The sequence below is a fragment of the Salvelinus fontinalis genome, chromosome 14, assembly GCF_029448725.1.
Source record: "Salvelinus fontinalis isolate EN_2023a chromosome 14, ASM2944872v1, whole genome shotgun sequence".
Taxonomy (NCBI): Eukaryota; Metazoa; Chordata; class Actinopteri; order Salmoniformes; family Salmonidae; genus Salvelinus; species Salvelinus fontinalis.
Genome location: NC_074678.1, coordinates 41,322,535 through 41,340,292, shown reverse-complemented (window position 1 = coordinate 41,340,292; position 17,758 = coordinate 41,322,535). Strand labels below are relative to the sequence as shown.

The 17,758-nt window shown below is 41.8% G+C and overlaps 1 protein-coding gene across 1 annotated transcript; it reads right to left on the bottom strand.

The window, feature by feature from the left end:
• Positions 1-16,370, bottom strand: nr2c2ap (nuclear receptor 2C2-associated protein). Its single transcript, XM_055861819.1, has 5 exons — positions 16,152-16,370; positions 14,637-14,727; positions 13,325-13,430; positions 13,082-13,149; positions 1-9,974 (listed from the first exon to the last, which is right to left on the bottom strand). The coding sequence occupies exons 1-5, from the start codon at positions 16,187-16,189 to the stop codon at positions 9,852-9,854; spliced, it is 426 nt and encodes a 141-aa protein (XP_055717794.1). The 5' UTR covers positions 16,190-16,370; the 3' UTR covers positions 1-9,851.
• Positions 16,371-17,758: the final 1,388 nt, after the last annotated feature.

Here is a 17,758-nt window from a genome sequence, read left to right as displayed (position 1 = left end):
TCAATCAATCAATTTTATTTTATATAGCCCTTCGTACATCAGCTAATATCTTGAAGTGCTGTACAGAAACCCAGCCTAAAACCCCAAACAGCTAGTAATGCAGGTGTAGAAGCACGGTGGCTAGGAAAAACTGCCTAGAAAGGCCAAAACCTAGGAAGAAACCTAGAGAGGAACCAGGCTATGAGGGGTGGCCAGTCCTCTTCTGGCTGTGCCGGGTGGAGATTATAACAGAACTATGCCAAGATGTTCAAAAATGTTCATAAGTGACAAGCATGGTCAAATAATAATCATGAATAATTTTCAGTTGGCTTTTCATAGCTGATCATTAAGAGTTGAAAAACAACAGGTCTGGGACAGGTGGCGGTTCCATAACCGCAGGCAGAACAGCTGAAACTGGAATAGCAGCAAGGCCAGGCGGACTGGGGACAGCAAGGAGTCACCACGGGCGGCAGTCCCGACGCATGGTCCTAGGGCCCAGGTCCTCCGAGAGAAAGAAAGAGAGAAGGAGAAAATTAGAGAGAGCCAAGATTTTCAAAATGTTCATAAATGACAAGCATGGTCAAATAATAATCAGGAATAAATCTCAGTTGGCTTTTCATAGCCGATCATTAAGAGTTGAAAACAGCAGGTCTGGGACAGGTAGGGGTTCCATAACCGCAGGCAGAAGAGTTGAAACTGGAATAGCAGCAAGGCCAGGCGGACTGGGGGCAGCAAGGAGTCACCACGGCCGGTAGTCCCGACGTATGGTCCTAGGGCTCAGGTCCTCCGAGAGAAAGAGAAAATTAGAGAAGTAGGTATCCGCTATGGCTTCCTTTGTGTCGGAAAGAAAGTATTGGTTGCACCCAAATTGACACTCCAAAAATTGTCAAAATAGAGCGTGGTTGATAGCGAAATTATATTGGAGTTTTGTTTTCAAATACATTTTTGGGGGAATAAAAATGTTTGCGCTCTTTCACAAAATATTTGATAGCAACATTTTTTTTTTTACTTTTAAGCATCATTTTTGCTTTCAGAACATTTTTTTTTGATAGAAAAGAAAATAGTTTTAACAATTTGTTGCAAGTTGGGGAGGGGGGCTAATATCTGAATATACTATTCAACCTTTACTAAAGAATAGTCTAATAGCCAAGCTAGGTGTGAAGGAAAAAAAAACTCCTATCAAAGACCAGATTTGCCCCAATGACCAAGGGGGAGTTAGAGCACTGATTATGCTTTTGGGTCCCAATGCACTACTATGTCTCTGACAATGAATGGGCAATATAAACCAAATAAACTGATAATTGTGCACGACTTCAAATGAAACAAGCAGGGAGCAGGTTTCAAACCCTCAACCTTCTTGCGCGAAGTCCAGCGCGCTATCGACTTTGCACCAAAAGCATGCTCAAGCCGCAGAGTCGATTGAGCACGTCCTCGCGGTAGCTTGCTACTCAATGTAATAAAGTAATAACTTTTCAAATAAGTTACCTTACACGTTATGTTGGCTGAAAATTTGTTAGCGACATTGTCCTTACGAACCACATAGCATATCATTACAGCAGTATGTACCGGTATGTTAGCTATGTACCTAACATTAGTAGTTATAGCGAAATTGAAAGTTATACATCAAACAAACTTGCCAGTATATTAACTATAGGCTAACTACCCAATGTTTATTGACTTGATTATTCCCGTCATTCTTAGCTTAGCTAAATGGTATAGTCATTGTGCGTTCTCAATGGACATTCGGGTGCTTTCGTAAATTCGCTCTGGCTATCTACTCCGATGTCAGAGTACTCTCGTTTGAGTTTCCCCAGAGACGCAGAATAATGAATTTATGAGTGCTCAACACCCGTTGAATATGACCGGTGTCAGTAAAAGTTGGCAAATCAAGCAGAATTAAATGGTTTCCAGCAGCACAGTTACAGCTACCAACGCTCTGGTTAACATGAAAACTGCCTAACCAGCTCTGCTAGGACGAGTAAAATGGTCAGAATGGTCTCATTTGTGTCTGAAAGTAGCTAGCAAGCTATCCAACGTTAGCTTGGGTGCTTGACTGCCGTTGTAAGGCCAGATCGCTCAAATCAGCCCTACTCCTCAGTCCAAAAGTCCAGTGTGCGCCCCGAGAGCAAAACGGTCTGAATTTACAAACTGACAATGCTCTGAATTTATGAGCGCTGGCACTCAATTGAATTTAAGAACACACCCAAAGGTGTGAGCAAGAGGTTGCATAGCAACAGCATTAACTTCCAGTAGAGAAGGCACAGAGCAAGTACGCTCAACTGAAAGTTCAGTTACACTACAATCAGGATGTGGAAATGTTATGCCCCTTAGATATTAATTTAGATTCCTACAATCCTCTTATGCTGTAGCCTACTCCCGACCGTCACCTTGTAGAGAGCCATATTTTCTAACAGAAACCCTGAAGGTTTAATTTTTCGTTTCTCGGGAATAGAAACACCACAATATGAATCAAATAAAGCCAATTTTTTAAATTTTTTTTTTTTAATTCTCTGGTAATGCCAATATGGAAGACTATCAAATGCTTCTCAAAGATGCCCTCTGGTGGTCAAACTAGCACTAACTCGCATTAACAGAAAATAAATGGCTGACAAATAAATAACGTGCCATAGAATTCTGCAGCAGCCCTCAAGGTGTGCTGCAGTATGACGCAACTTTTAAAGGAGGAACCACTGTAGTTGGCTCTGCGGGAGGCGTCTCAGGACTTGGTGGACGTACAGTGTATGTTCCGTAAGGGTTTGGAGAAGATCGGGATGCCGTCGAGGTAAACAAAAATGAACCGATTCAACATATCCCTAAGAGTGTCATTGACCAATGCTTGGAAGACAGCCGGTGAGTTCGATAATCTGAAGGGTATGACTAAATACTCAGTGGCTACTCGGAGTGTTAAAGGCAGTCTTCCATTCATCTTCCTCCCTGATTGTAAGCGTTGTGTAGGTCCAGTTTGGTGAAGAATTGGGCCCCATGGGCCAACTCCAAGGCGGTGGACATCAGGGGTAGGGGGTAATGCTTCTTAATTGTAATCCTGCTCAGCCCTCTGAACACAAAGAAAAAGCCTGCACTAGCTGGGGATGTGGATCCGGGTAGGAGTTATGGCGCAATCGTATGGACAATGAGGAGGGATGGTGGTGGATTGCCTCTTACTGAAGGCCTCCCAGAGGTCGAAGTACTCTGAAGGGAGAGCGGAAAGGGCTTGGTCTTCAATGGATCCTGGGGAACACAACAAGGCTCTTGGTGGGGGTCTTAGGCATTTAGTCTGGCAGTTCTTACCCCATTAATAGTGGATTATGTAGCACAAGCCAGAGGTACCCTAGGATAAGGTGGTTCTCGGGAGCAGTGACCAAAAGAAAACTAAGAGTCTGAGTGGCTCACCCCAACCTGCAGTAGAATGGGCTTGGTCTGATATTCCACCTGGCCGGAGCCAATGGGGCGTCCATCAAGGGCTTGAATCTGCAGAGGAATGGGACATTTCACGCAGGGGATTTGTAATTCTCTGGCGAAGTCTTGGTGAATGAAATTATCTGCAGCCCTGGAGTCCACGAAGGCTTGAAAGTGGTGCTGAAGGTTGTCCCAATGGATGGTTGCGGGTAGTGTCAGACAGTGACTGGGTAGCTGGGATGTAACTGCACAGCTCATCAGGGTCTCCCCTTGTGCTGTTGAGCCTCAGCGTTTCCCATCAGACTGGGGCATGTAGCACGGAGATGGCCGAGACCTCCACAGTAGAGGCAGGAGCCTTTGCGCATGCGCCTGTCACGCTCATGTGGGCTCAGCTGCATAGGCTCCTCAATGCCAGGTTCTAGGGGCTTGGGGTGCTCAGGAAACTGGGGTGGTGTCAAAAAAGCACTTTCGGAGATGGTTGTCGATCCTGATTGCCAGCGTTATCAGGGACTTGAGGTCCTCGCCCAGTTCTCGAGAGGCCAGTTCAACCTTGATTGAGTTAGACAACCCCTGGTGGAAAGCGGTGACCAGTGCCTATGTATTCCACCCACTCTCTGCGGCGAGGGTACGGAACTCAATGTCTAAGTCGACTGGTCTGGCCCCTTGACAGATGTTGAACAGTCGGCTGGCCGCTTCTCGGTCGCCAACTGGGTGGTCGAAGAATCGTCACAGCGCAGCAGTGAAGGCTAATATGGAGCTGCAGGACAGTGGCTGTTGTTCCCACACAGCCGTTGCCCACGCCAGGGCCTAGCCTGAGAATAGAGAGATTATGTAGGCGATCATGGCTTGATCGGTATGGAACAAGGAGGACTGTAGCTCAAACACCAGAGCACACTGGGAGTGGAACCCCTTGTATCCTCCCGGGTGGTCGTCATAACGCTCGGGGGCTGGGATCTTGGGTTCCCAGTGCAGGTTCCATGGAAGAACTACAGCAACGCCAGTAGCAGTGTGATGAGACTTAGGCATTGGTTCCTCCTGGGTTGGACGGAGTCTAAGTGCCCGGAGAGTTTCTGATATCTGGTAGAGTTGTTTTGGCTGCCACCCAGCAGTGCTCCTTGGTGGGTTACAACATTCTTGATCTGGGTGATCTTTTGCTGGGTCCATGTTGTAGGCTGAAGCTTGCTTTACTTAGAAACGGTAACGGAAGGATCACAGTCACACTGGGAAACCAACAAACACTAAGTCTCGAAAATTTACTCAGGAGACAAACGCACACAATTCAAGCTTCTGCAGAGGACAACAGAAAACATACATATTTTAAGAGGGAAATCATAATGAGTAAATTGGACACACCTGAATGTTGTTAATGTCTCTAAGATGGTCTCTGCCGCCCTCTGGTGACAGGTGGAAAAAATCTATACTGGAGTTGCTTACCAAGAAGACAGTGAATGTTCCTGAGTGGCCAAGTTACAGTTTAAGCTACTTTAAAATCTATGGCAAGACTTGAAAATGGTTGTCTAGCAATGATCTACAACCAATTTGACAGAGCTTGAAGAATTTTGAAAATAACAAATTGCCTAATATTGTACAATCCAGGTGTGCAAAGCTCTTAGAGACTTACCCAGAAAGACTCACAGATGTAGTTGCTGTTAACGGTGATTCTAACATGTATTGACTCAGAGGTGTGAATACTTATGTAAATTAGATATATCTGTATTTTATTTTCAATAAATGTGTAAACATTTCTAAAAACATGTTTTCACTTTGTCATTATGGGGTATTGTGTGTAGATGGGTAAGAAAACAATCCATTTTGAATACAGGCTGTAACATAACAAAATGTTGAATAAGTCAAGGAGAATTAATACTTTCTGAAGGCACTGTATAGGTCTAAAAGGGCCTAAAATGGCCCCTTTCATCATGATTTTCGCAAAAATGATTTGTGACAAAAATGTCAAAAGCATGTAAAACATTCTTCCTCTCAATTAAGTTTCTAAGTGAGAACTGCCAGACTAATCTGATACACAAAATATGTTTTGCTTGCGCTGGCGTGGAATCGCCCACAATATTAAGTTGCAAATAAATGTTGTCAATATAATTAAAAACCTATACAATAGACCTAGCTATAGGTTACCTGCATGCATATTCTACAGTGTAGGTTGCTCTTTAACATTGCTCCTCCCAGAGCTGCATATCTGTCTGGGAGAGATGAGCAGAGATAAAGGAATGTTGTTACTGCAAAAGTAGCTATGATTTTTTTGATGTGCGTTTTTGGACAGCTCTGTAACTTTGTACTGTAAAGTAACACATGTCTATCTACATTTATTATCCTTAGTAGTATGCCTTAGTAATATCCTTAGTAGTATCCTTATTAACCAGTAGTATGTAAAGTTTTGCTTCGGAGTCACCACTTACTTCGTGTAGCACTAGTTCTGGAAGGGACCTTCTAAAGTGCTCTTGCAGTCGATAAAGAGCCACTGATGGCTAGTTAGCCAATACGTACAGGCTCTCAGTTAATTTTTCAGTCACTGCAGAGTGACTGAAACAATAATATATATAGCTAGGTTTACCAAAGCTATGTATGGTTAAGACAGGTATCGTTAGCTGTTTAGCTACCGTAGCTAGCTAATGTGCAGCCAGCTAAAGTTACTAGCGAGCTGGCTTGCTAACGTTCGTTAAAGTATTCGCTAATGACCTCTTTTAACATGAAGTTGAATCTCCTGGTCCTCCATGTTATATGCTATACTGTATACAGTACCAGTCAAGTTTGGACACACCTACTCATTCCAGGGTTTTTCTTTATTTTTACTATTTTTCTAATTTGTAGAATAATAGTGAAGACATAAAAACTATTAAATAACATATATATATAATATATGGAATCAAATAGTAACCAAAAAATGTGAGATTCTTCAAAGTAGCCACCATTTTCCTTGATGACAGCTTTGCACAGTCTTGGTATTCACACAACCAGCTTCATGAGGTAGTCACCAGAAATGCATTTCAATTAACAGGTGTGCCTTGTTAAAAGTTAATTTGTGGAATTTCTTTCCTTTTTAATGCGTTTGAGCCAATCAGTTGTGTTGTGACGTGACAAGGTAGGGGGGTATACAGAAGATAGCCCTATTTGGTAAAATACCAACTCCATGTTATGGTAAGAACAGTTCAAAGAAGCAAAGAGAAACGACAGTCCATCATTACTTTAAGACATAAAGTTCAATCAGGAAAAGTTCAAGAACTTTGAAAGTTTCTTCAAGTGCAGTTGCAAAAACCATCAAGCGCTATGATTAAACTGGCTGTCATGAGAACCGCCACAGGAAAGGAGGACCCAGAGTTACCGCTGCTGCAGAGGATAAGTTCATTACCAGCCTCAGAAATTGCAGCCCAAATAAATGCTTCACAGAGTTCAAGTAACAGACACATCTCAACATCAACAGTTCAGAGAAGACTGCGTCAATCAGGCCTTCATGGCCGAATTGCTGCAAAGAAACTAATAGGAAGAAGAGACTTGCTTGGGATAAGAAACATGAACAATGGACATTAGACCGCTGGACATCTGTCCTTTGTTCTAATGAGTCCAAATATGATATTTTTGGTTCCAACCTCCGTGTTTTTGTGAGAAGCAGAGTAGGTGAACGGATGATCTCTGCATTTGTGGTTCCCACCGTGAAGCATGGAGGCGGTGTGATGGTGTGGAGGTGCTTTGCTGGTGACACTGTCTGTGATTTATTTAGAATTCAAGGCAGACTTAACCAGCATGGCTACCACAGCATTCTGCAGCGATACGCCATCCCATCTGGTTTGCGCTTAGTGGGACTATCATTTGTTTTTCAACAGGACAATGACCCAACACATCTCCAGGCTGTGTAAGGGCTATTTTACCAAGAAGGAGAGTGATGGAGTGCTGCATCAGATAACTCCACAATCACCTGACCTCAACCCAATTGAGATGGTTTGGGATGAGTTGGACCGGAGAGTGAAGGAAAAGCAGCCAGCAAGTGCTCAACATGTGGGAACTCCTTCAAGACTGTTGGAAAAGTATTCCAGGTGAAGCTGGTTGAGAGAATGCCAAGAGTGTGCAAAGCTGTCATCAAGGCAAAGTTTGGCTACTTTGAAGAATCTAAAATATATTTTGATTTGTTTAACACTTTTTTGGCTACTACATGATTCAATATGTGTTATTTCATAGTTTTGATGTCTTCACTATTATTCTATAATGTAGAAAATAGTAAAAATAAAGAAAACCCCTTGAATGAGTAGGTGTGTCCAAACTTTTGACTGGTGCTGTATAATTACATAGTTACAATGGTTTAATTAATGTAAAAACGTTAGCAGAAATAGTCAGAGGGACTTCCGTGTTATTGTCATGCGCAACACAAATCATGTTCGGGTTGCAACACGAGCCGGACATTTTTTCTTAGATATTTCCTCTCTCGACGTAACCCGTGTTATGTGGCGGACTGAGACAATATCGTAGGTCAGTCAAACATAATCCATTAGGAAGTTGGAGAGAAGCATGCAATGTTGATGTTGCTATTTAATCCGATACATAGTGTGAACAGGACATATAAAAGCATTCCTTGCAACCTAAAGGTATCAATGAATATTTGTATACTGTGCCATTGAGACTTTCCTATTTTGCATGAGCTGATGGGGAATGGTTTTCCATCATTTCAGTTTTGAAAAGTAAGCCAAACAGTGAGATAATCAGAATATAGAGCATTTGTTCCATATTTGTTCTTCTGCTGGCCAGAGCTTAATTTATATGGTCATATATATTTTGATGTTGATGCAAGTGACCATGGATGGTTCAGGTGGTGATGAGATACCAGATCTTGCAGCCAGTATACACATGGTCTCAGATGATGGCCTAGCAGTGGAATCAACTACCTTACATGTCTACCAGGGGAGTCCAGAGTACGGGTTAAATGGTATGGCTGTCAGTCCTACAACAACAACATATGTTGGTTTTAAACGCTCTATAGGATTTCCCATGCATTAATCACACTTGTCAATTTGTCTACAATAAAGGGCTGCACCATTTTCAGTTTGCCTAAATTGTCAAATGATTATAGGCATCATGATATCTCTGTATTGCTCCTTGGATTTGGATGCGAGTTTGTTAATACTCCAACTCCCCCATTAATAGGCAGCGTGGGAACGAGGTCACAGTCCGACCAGCTACTTCAAATGAAATCAAATCTTATTGGTCACATACACATTTTTAGCAGGTGTTATTGAGGGTGTTGCGAAATGCTTGTGTTCCTAGCTCCAACAGTGCAGTAGTATCTAACAATTCGACTTGAGATGGTAAGAATGGCTGTCTGAAACAAGCAAAATACCTTAAAACACTGCTGTGTATACACACTCATTCATAATCCATTAGGTAATGCACTGTTACAGGAATGGCCCAAAATGACCCCTCTGTAGTTTTATGTCTGTACTGTAGGCTTATTATATTAGTATATAACTGAGGGAGATTGAAATATTATGCATATTACTTGGTATAATATGTGGACAACTAAATGTACATAACACTGACCCTTTATACTGATGTCTCATCTGTTTTGTCCATCCATCAGCTAGCTACTCAGGGGGAAGTCTCAGGTGGGTACAAACCTGAGCAAAGGTGAGAAATGTCCACTGACCAATGGTGCAAAGACTACAATTTGCCCGACTTGTGTAGACTGGTACAACCAGCATGATCACTATGACTTGTGTGCTGTGTCTGTGTAATAATATACTGAACAAAAATATAAACAGAACATGCAACAATAGCAAAGATTTGACCGAGTTACAGTTCATATAGTGAAATCAGTCAATTTAAATAAATAAATTAGGCCCTAATCTATGGATTTTACATGACTGGGAATACAGATAAGCATCTGTTGGTCACAGATACCTTAAAAAAAAGGTAGGGTTGTGGATCAGAAAACCAGTCAGTAATGTGATTTTAATTCAGATAGAAGGGGCAGACATGAACATTGAGGCAGATTCTGGGTATAGTCCAATTGCCCTAGCTGTCACCATCAGACACAAAAAGGTAAGCATCCTCTCAAATGTTTTGTATATTAAGGACGTTCATATGTATTTTTTTTACGACAATCATACTAAGTTTAAATATCTATTTAAAAAAATGAAGTGATTGTAAACAAATAGCTTAAGAATTTTACAATGTTCATTTGGAATGGCAAATCAAATAAGGCACAAGACATTTCAATAGGCATGTGGTTACGTGACCTTAAAGCCTGTAAAGCTGCAATAAAAATCCAGATCCAGAGTCCTCCTTTATCCCCTTGTTGTCTCTGTGATGCAAGCAGGTGACCAACTCAAAATGTCCTCACCAAAAATAGTCAGATATGGTTCCCATTCCAAAGTTCATGTGGGTGGTACAGTCTTCCAGCAGTCATGTTATTCAATGGTACTACACCCTCTTTCCCTGTAGGTCTTGCTCTCTCTCATGCAGAAACAAAAACGTCACAAAGCTCTTTCCCCCAGGACATCCAAGGAGTAAACAATTATTCGCCCAAAAAAGTCAGCACTGTTCTCAAACACTATTTTTAGCCTGTGCACCATGTGGGCCTCCTGAATGGGAAAGCTGTGGGTGTGGAGTTAAGAACCAGATAAGTAGGAGAACTGCAGTGGACAATATTGTTTGAAAGCTGCTTTGTGTACTCTATGTAGCATTAAAATCAACATTTCTGTATTACAGTATCCAGTGCCAGGCATAACTTTTCTATTACAACTTACATTTCTGCAAATATTACAAGACTAGTTGTCATAGTTGAGGTAGCTTGTACATCAGGCTACATCACGCTTAGTATGGCCACATTTAAAAATACCAAATGTGGGACAAAGGGATGATTTTGCAGGACATTCACAGCAGTGTAGCCTAAATGAATAGATTGAGTGGGTGTGTCAAAAGGAGTGGGTGTATGGAAAGTGAATCAACTAATTGGGCAGATTTGTTGCCACTCAAGACCATTTTGCGTGGCTGATTGGGCTGCACGACGAGTCGATAAGACAGCGACCAGTGCACTGGTGTTGTATCGACGTGCCTGCCAACTTGAATTGCTTCCTACTGGGTATCACGGTCATGTCGCGGCGGTAGCTAATGTAGCCATATTTTCTCCCACATGATTTAATTTCAAGTAGGATAGCAGCCTACACAAGAAATAACTAATATTGATAACCATCTAGATGTCATCATGATACATACAGTCTACTACTCAATGGAGAGGGCATGATTGGCAACAACACCGGGAAACAGTGCCCTTTGATCCCGCTTGACAAGCGCTGCTGTGCGGCAATGGCGTGGGAACTACCTACTACCTATTTGCAGCCAAATATGAGGGTGACAGTCACAGTAAGCACACACACATACAACACATGAAGCAACAGTACACCCATCATCAATACTTTTAATAAAGAAATAAACAATTGTCAGTTTTATAACTGAAAATGTAAAAATGTTTGTGCAAAACTAACAGTGAAATACGACTCATCCTCTGGCTTAAAAACAGAAAACCAAACTCTCGCGGTATGGTAGCTCAATGTACGGTAGTTGCGTGGTAAGAGAGAGAGAAAAAAGGGCTACATCATAACTGCCTAACCAAAGCAGCCTGCTTGACACGCCCACTACTTTCCCTTTGACACACCCACTCGCCCATTCTCCAGTCCTCATATTGGGATGCAGCTACCTTCTTCTCAGTTTAGCTGGAGTTTAGACCGAAATGATATGACACTGGCATACGTCTCACGGTGCGCATAATATCAGAACTCAACAACAATTGGAGAATTGTTTAACATCGCCAGTAGCGTTGCAACAGTGTTGCAGTTCTTGATACAAACAGGTGTGCGGGGCACCAACCACCATACCCCGTTGAAAGGCACTTAAATATTGCCTCGCAAAAGTATTCAGACCCCTTGGATCGCTTAACGTTTTGTGTTACAAAGTGGGATTAAAATGATAAGTCATTTTTTGTCACCAATCTACACAAAATACTGTCAAAGTGGAAGATTTGTAAAAATTCACCGTAAAAAATCAACTAAAATACAGTCGTAGCATAAGTATTTTGCTCCCGTAGTCAATACATGTTAGAAACACATTTGGCAGTGATTACAGCTGTGAGTCTTCTTGAGTAAGTCTCTAAAAGCTGTTTGTACACCTGGATTGTGCAATATTTGCCCTATTATTATATATATTTTTAATTTTCAAGCTCTGTCAGGATGTTGGGGATCATGGCTAGACAGCTATTTTCAAGTCTTGCCATAAATGTCATTCAGATTTAAGTCAAAATTGTAACTTGGCCACTCAGCAACAACACTGTAGATTTGGCCTTGTGTTGTAGGTTCTTCTCCTACTGAAAGGTGAATTCCTCTCCTAGTGTCTGGTGTAAAGCAGACTGAAGCAGGTTTTCCTCTAGGATATTGCCTGTGCCTAGCTCCATCCCATTTCTTTTTACCTGGAAAAACTCCCCAGTATTTGCCGATGTCAAGCATACCCATACCATGATGCAGCCACCACCATGCTTGAAACTAAGAAGCTGATCTGTTATGTTGGATTTGTTCCAAACATAAGGCTTAGCGTTTAGGCGAAAACATTTATTCCTTTGCCATGTTTTGTTGTAGTATTACTTTAGTGCATAGTTGCATACAAGATTCATGTTTTGTAATATTTTTATTCTGTATATTTGTACTCTTCTTTTCACTCGGTCATTTAGTCACTACAATGTTGTTGATCCATCCTCAGTTCTCCAATCACAGCCATTGAACTCTGTAACGGTTTTAAAATCACCAATGGCCTCAGTAACATCCCTGAGCAGTTTCATTCCTGTCCTGCAGTTCAGAAGAATGACTATCTGTAATGGTAGTTTAATAAATAATCCACATTATAATTATTAACTTGACCACGCTTAAAGAGATATTCAATCTCTGATTGGTTATCGTTACCCATTTACCAATCATTGTTTTCTTTATGAGGCTTTCAAAAATCTCCCTGGTCTTTATAGTTGAATCTTTGCTTGAAATTCAATATTTGACTGAGGGACCTTACAGATGTTTTTGTATGGGGGACAGAGGAAGGGCTAGTCATTCAAAAATCATGTCAACCCCTATTATTTCACAGATTCCATGTAATGTCTTATGTGATTTGTTAAGACAAATTTTACTCCTGAACTAATTTCGGCTTGACTAAACAAAGGGGCTGAATACTGATGCAACGGCTATATTGGAGATATAGACCTGTGTATTATAATTTTTTTTCACTGACAGTATTTTGTGTAGATTGTTGACAAAAAAATGACAACTAAATCAATTGTAATTCCACTTTGTACCAATAAAATGGGAACAAATAAAAGAGGTCTGAATACTTTTGCAAGACACTATCTTATCAAAAGTACAATGTGACTGCAAAAGATAGGTTGGAATGTCTGACTGAAATACTGGACAAATCAACCTTTTTCATAAATGAGTTTTGTTTGAATTTATTGATAAAATGGAGGACATGATTGTTTGGTTGCGGGACAAATGGCCAAAATGCGGGACTGTCCAGCACAATCCGGGACATGTGGTCACCCTATTCACGCTACAGAAACAGGAGATTGGCCCGTAGGGCAGGAGCCTTTCCGGCTGGGACAAGGCTTACTTACCAACTCATTTTAACTGGTATGATTTTTAGAGACATTTAATAATACATTGAAGGATATTTGTAGTGAGCTGTTGTCTTCGGGGTAAAAATGTGTGATGTTTGCCAGTTCTCCAGCTTTTGGGCTTCCTGAGGGGAAAACAAGTAGAAACATTTTCAGGAATGCTGACATGGACAGAGTCTGTCTCTTTTTAAAAACATATGTTATTAAAGCATATTATGACAATGTTATAATATAAATAATTTCAAATCACAACTTCATTGTGATACACTGACTAAAAGAGTGTGTGTGTTTGTGTATTACCTTCCAATCTGCATGTTTTTCCTGAAAAGCCTCCTTGGAACTGCACCTTTAATTCTGACACTCTGACGGGCTGTGGGAATTCAAGAGTAACCCACTGAGAATCACCCTGTAAAAAGGGAAAGTAGTGACAGTGTTATGGGGTAGCCAGAATATGGTACTCTGTTGCTCAATTGGTAGAGCATGACTGACTGTATGTCACATATTATTATTATGATGATATTAATTGTTTCAACCTGAGCTCAGGAATAAGTACATCTCTCCCTAAAACTCAAAAGGCCATAATGTGGGCACTGCACGGCAATAAAACAAATACATCTCAATACAGGGTTTTACATTTCTTTATCTAGGCAAGTCAGTTAAGAAGTAATTCTTATTTAGAATCACGGCCTACCCCGGCCAAACCTTAACGCTGGGCCAATTGTGTGACGCCCTATGGGACTCCCAATCACGGCCGGTTGTGATACAGCCTGGTATCGAACCAGGGTCTGTAGTGACGCCTCTACCATTGAGATGCAGTACCTTAGACCGCTGAAGATGTTGCTGTACTCCTAATTATTCCATTATCCCAACTGACAAATCGAGAATAATGAAATACTGCTAGTTTTGAATTAAACTGCCTTTTTCGTCCTCATGCTAGGCTAGCTAGGCTAAAGCAACCTATTGGATTCCATAACCACTCAACCCAACACGTTGCATTTTTATGGAATCCAATGGGCTGCTTTAGCCTAGCATGAGGATGGAAAATGGCAGTTTCATTCAAAACCAGCAGTACTTCAATTTTCTCGATTTGTCAGTTGGGATAATTAGGTGTACAGTGATATCTTCCATCCCTGGATTGAGGTATGCTTTTTTAACCATATCCCACACCGGCTCAACTGTGCCTATATTATGGCAGCAGAGCGTTTTGACCTGTAGGGAAAGATGTACATTGTTGAGCTTAGGTCAAAACAATTCTGGCTATCCTATGTCATGGGGTAGCTACTAGCTAGCCTCCGGCAACAGGCTTTCACCTCACCTTTGTGAGCAGAGGCTAAGGGTAGCCTAATAATAATACTAGTATTAATATCATAACCACATAGTGCATCCTAATGATCTCTCCTCCAGGTGTGCACTCAGTCACTACTCCCCATCAATTGAATTAGATTAATCTTGGCCTGAGATAGATCCATATACCAGTCATCTACTTTCAAATTCCTGAAGGGAAGTGAACAAGTGCACACTTCGTGGGGAAGGAGAGGCAATAGAGACACACAAGAATGTGCCGATGCTGGCCCTTTTGAGGTATGCGTGGCTATATTGTGATTGTAGTTACCTGGTCAGAGTTCCAGCAAGTTTCTTCATTTGAGTCAAACATGTACTTCTTCCCAAATTGCTTGACATCTCTGTTTAAAACCGAGCTTACTCTGTAAAAAACAAAAAGACACAGCCATTTTACAGTCATGACATCATCATGCTGCAGCAGGACTGCTCCATGTTCCTTCTGGGATGTTAAAGAGAGATTTCAGGATTGAGCTTGGCTGAGGAAGCCTCAATTCCATTCTCTTCTATCGAGGCGCAGTTGGTCCGAGGACCTTACATGTTCTGTTTAAAGGCAATTTGGCTCCGGAAGTTAAAACAGCCACATACTCAATCTAAACTTGAATCCATTCTCAATTGCGGTATGGTTCTAGAAACATAAATCCCTCTACATTCAAATCACATCAAAATAATGATTATTTAACACAGTTGCTGCTGACAGTATTTCCAAAGATTTATATAACTAAACCAAGATAGACCACAGCCTGTAGTTCCCAGTGGGCAAAACAAGCAAGGAGGGGGCAGTGCTAAGCAAGAGCTAGCAAGAATTCCAAAATTGGCGCGTTCTAGCTTCATCTGCATATATCCATTAGGGAACGCCTACTTTAAAGTGCGCATGTGCAATAACCTTTGCACTCTTTCTAAACAACGCGATTTTTTAACACTTTTGCAAAGGGTAAAGTCTACAAACCATAGTCCACTCTGTTCATGATAGATTCCAGTTTTGTGAACATCAAACTCTATTGAGATCAAATGTTTCAATGACAAAATCTGCAGATACCATCTTCTCCCTATGCCCGCCAGTGGGCTTCCTCTTACTACCATATTTGGTAGTGAGTGGAAACGCCAAGCGGATGCTTCACACTATTTCTCAGTTACAACGCCTTTGAGGCGTCTGTCTTCCGACACGGGTGTTAGGAGACGCAGTTAGCAGAGGTACCCACCAACGTCAGAGCTCTTAACAAAACTCCCCCATACAGAAGAAGCCTTCATCGAATGACTATGTAATGTGACTGAGAAGCAGGCAACAACATTGGATCAGTCGATTCTGGCGAACACTTACCTGTACAACTGCGGTCCCCCCGCGGGGTTCATTTGGACGTTTTTATTAAAAGTATGACTTTCCTCTTGTTGTTCGTACTATATAAAACAGATTACATTTGCCCATACACATTCGCACCGAGAAGAGCGCCACAAATTAGGAAAAGGTCGGAGGTTGGATTCGATAAAAGTAACGTATTAAGTATGAATTTGAGCACTCAGCGGAAGGACCGCAGTTGTACAGGACCTTTTTACAAGAATAGTCTGATGGGGACAACGTAGCTAATCCCGCGACCTGTTATCAAAACACAATTCGCCTCGATATACGAGAATTGAGTTCAGCATAATGGCAGAGGGTTATTTGGGGGGCTAACACAAACACGTTTATTTTCCACTGTTAATCGAATGTGGCGACACATTTAAAGGTATAACGTTAGATATCTTACTCGTACACAGTGTGTTAAAATGACAAACTAACACGTTTTCTTACCTGCTCTGTGTTTCACTGCAAATCAATGAGGACGCCATGTCTGATCTCACAACTGAGGGCAAATTGCCGTATTGTAATAGAGATTAAGCTCTTCTATGTACGACGGTACTGGCAAAGGACTTCAACACGATTAACCCGTTCTCCACTAGATGGCAATCGTGTTCCTTTCTTTTTTTCATATCTCATCCATGGCGCTTATATCAAAGACAGTACAGTACGATCGGCTAAAACATTCTCCAATAGAAATCGCAATTGTAGTCGACGTTGGCGAGCAAAGCTCATGCGTAGAAACGGTCGTCTCGCGCAGAACTGCGCATGTGCAGGCCGTCAACTCAAAGGCACTCCTTTCACATAAAGTTGTTTTTGACAAATGAAAACGTGTCAGTTCGTCACTTTCACGAGGTTGGAGTAATAACATGTTCAACTACTTAAGACATTGGCTCGAATATACGCTGTCCCTTTATATTTCGAGAAAATTAACAATTTAGGAAGAATTGTTAATTTCTCTCAATGACTTCTCAAACCCCAAACCACAGCCTGGTCTGTTTTACAAGTGGTCCCGAAAGTCTTGCGATGTTGCAACTTCTGGGTTTATAAACTCTGTGCAAAAGATATTACAAGGTCAGTCCAAAGAACATCCTCCTTTTAAAAAAAAGCTGCAAGCCTGTCAAGTAATCTAAAGTTTCTAAACAAGCATTTCAGTTTGCCACTGTATCTATTGCTCACTTGCAGGCCCAGGTCTAAATAATCTTAAAGGCTGTGGCAGTTAAACACACGCAGTTAAAATCAAATATATTTATAAAGCCCTTTTTACATCAGTAGATGTCACAATGGGCTTAAACAGAAACCCAGCCTAAAACCCCGAACAGCAAGCAATGCAGATGTAGAAGCACGGTGGCTAGGAAAAACTCCCTAGGAAGAAAGGAACCAGAGTGGAACAAGGCTCTGAAGGGTGGTCAGTCCTCTTCTGGCTGTGCCGGGTGGAGATTATAAGAGTACATGGCCATTAAGGCCAGATTGTTCTTCAACATGTTCAAACGCTTGCAAATGAGCAGCAGGGTCAAATAATAATCACAATGGTTGTAGAGAGTGCAACAGGTCAGTAAATGTCAGTTCGCTTTTTATAGCCGGGCATTTACGGATCGAGACAGCAGGTGCGGTCTTGCTTTGGCAATGTTAATATATGTTTCCATGCCAATAAAGCTCTTGAATTTAATTTAATTGGAGTTGGAAACAGCAGGTCTGGGACAATGTAGCACATCCGGTTAACAGGTCAGGGTTCCATAGCCGCAGGCAGAACAGTTGAAACTGGATCAGCAGCACGACCAGGTTGACTGGGGACAGGCAGGAGTCATCAGGCCAGGTAGTCCTGAGGCATGCTCCTAGGGCTCAGGTCCTCCGGGAGGGAAGGGAGAGAGAGAATTAGAGGCAGCATACTTAAATTCACTCAGGACACCAGATAAGACAGGAGAATTACACCAGATATAACAGACAGACCCTAGCCCTCCAGCACATAGACTATTGCAGCATGGATACTGGAGGCTGAGACAGGGGGGGTTGGAGGACACTGTGGCCCCGTCCGACGATACTCCCGGACAGGGCCAACC

What these genes read in the sequence shown, in the direction of transcription:
- nr2c2ap (XM_055861819.1), bottom strand. Translation starts at nt 16,189, where the DNA reads ATGGCGTCCTCATTGATTTGCAGTGAAACACAGAGCAG. An exon ending in TGCAGTGAAACACAGAGCAG is followed by an intron (nt 14,728 to 16,151) that starts GTAAGAAAACGT and finishes TGTTTTTTACAG; the next exon opens with AGTAAGCTCGGTTTTAAACA. An exon ending in AAGACAACAGCTCACTACAA is followed by an intron (nt 9,975 to 13,081) that starts ATATCCTTCAAT and finishes CTCCACACCCAC; the next exon opens with AGCTTTCCCATTCAGGAGGC.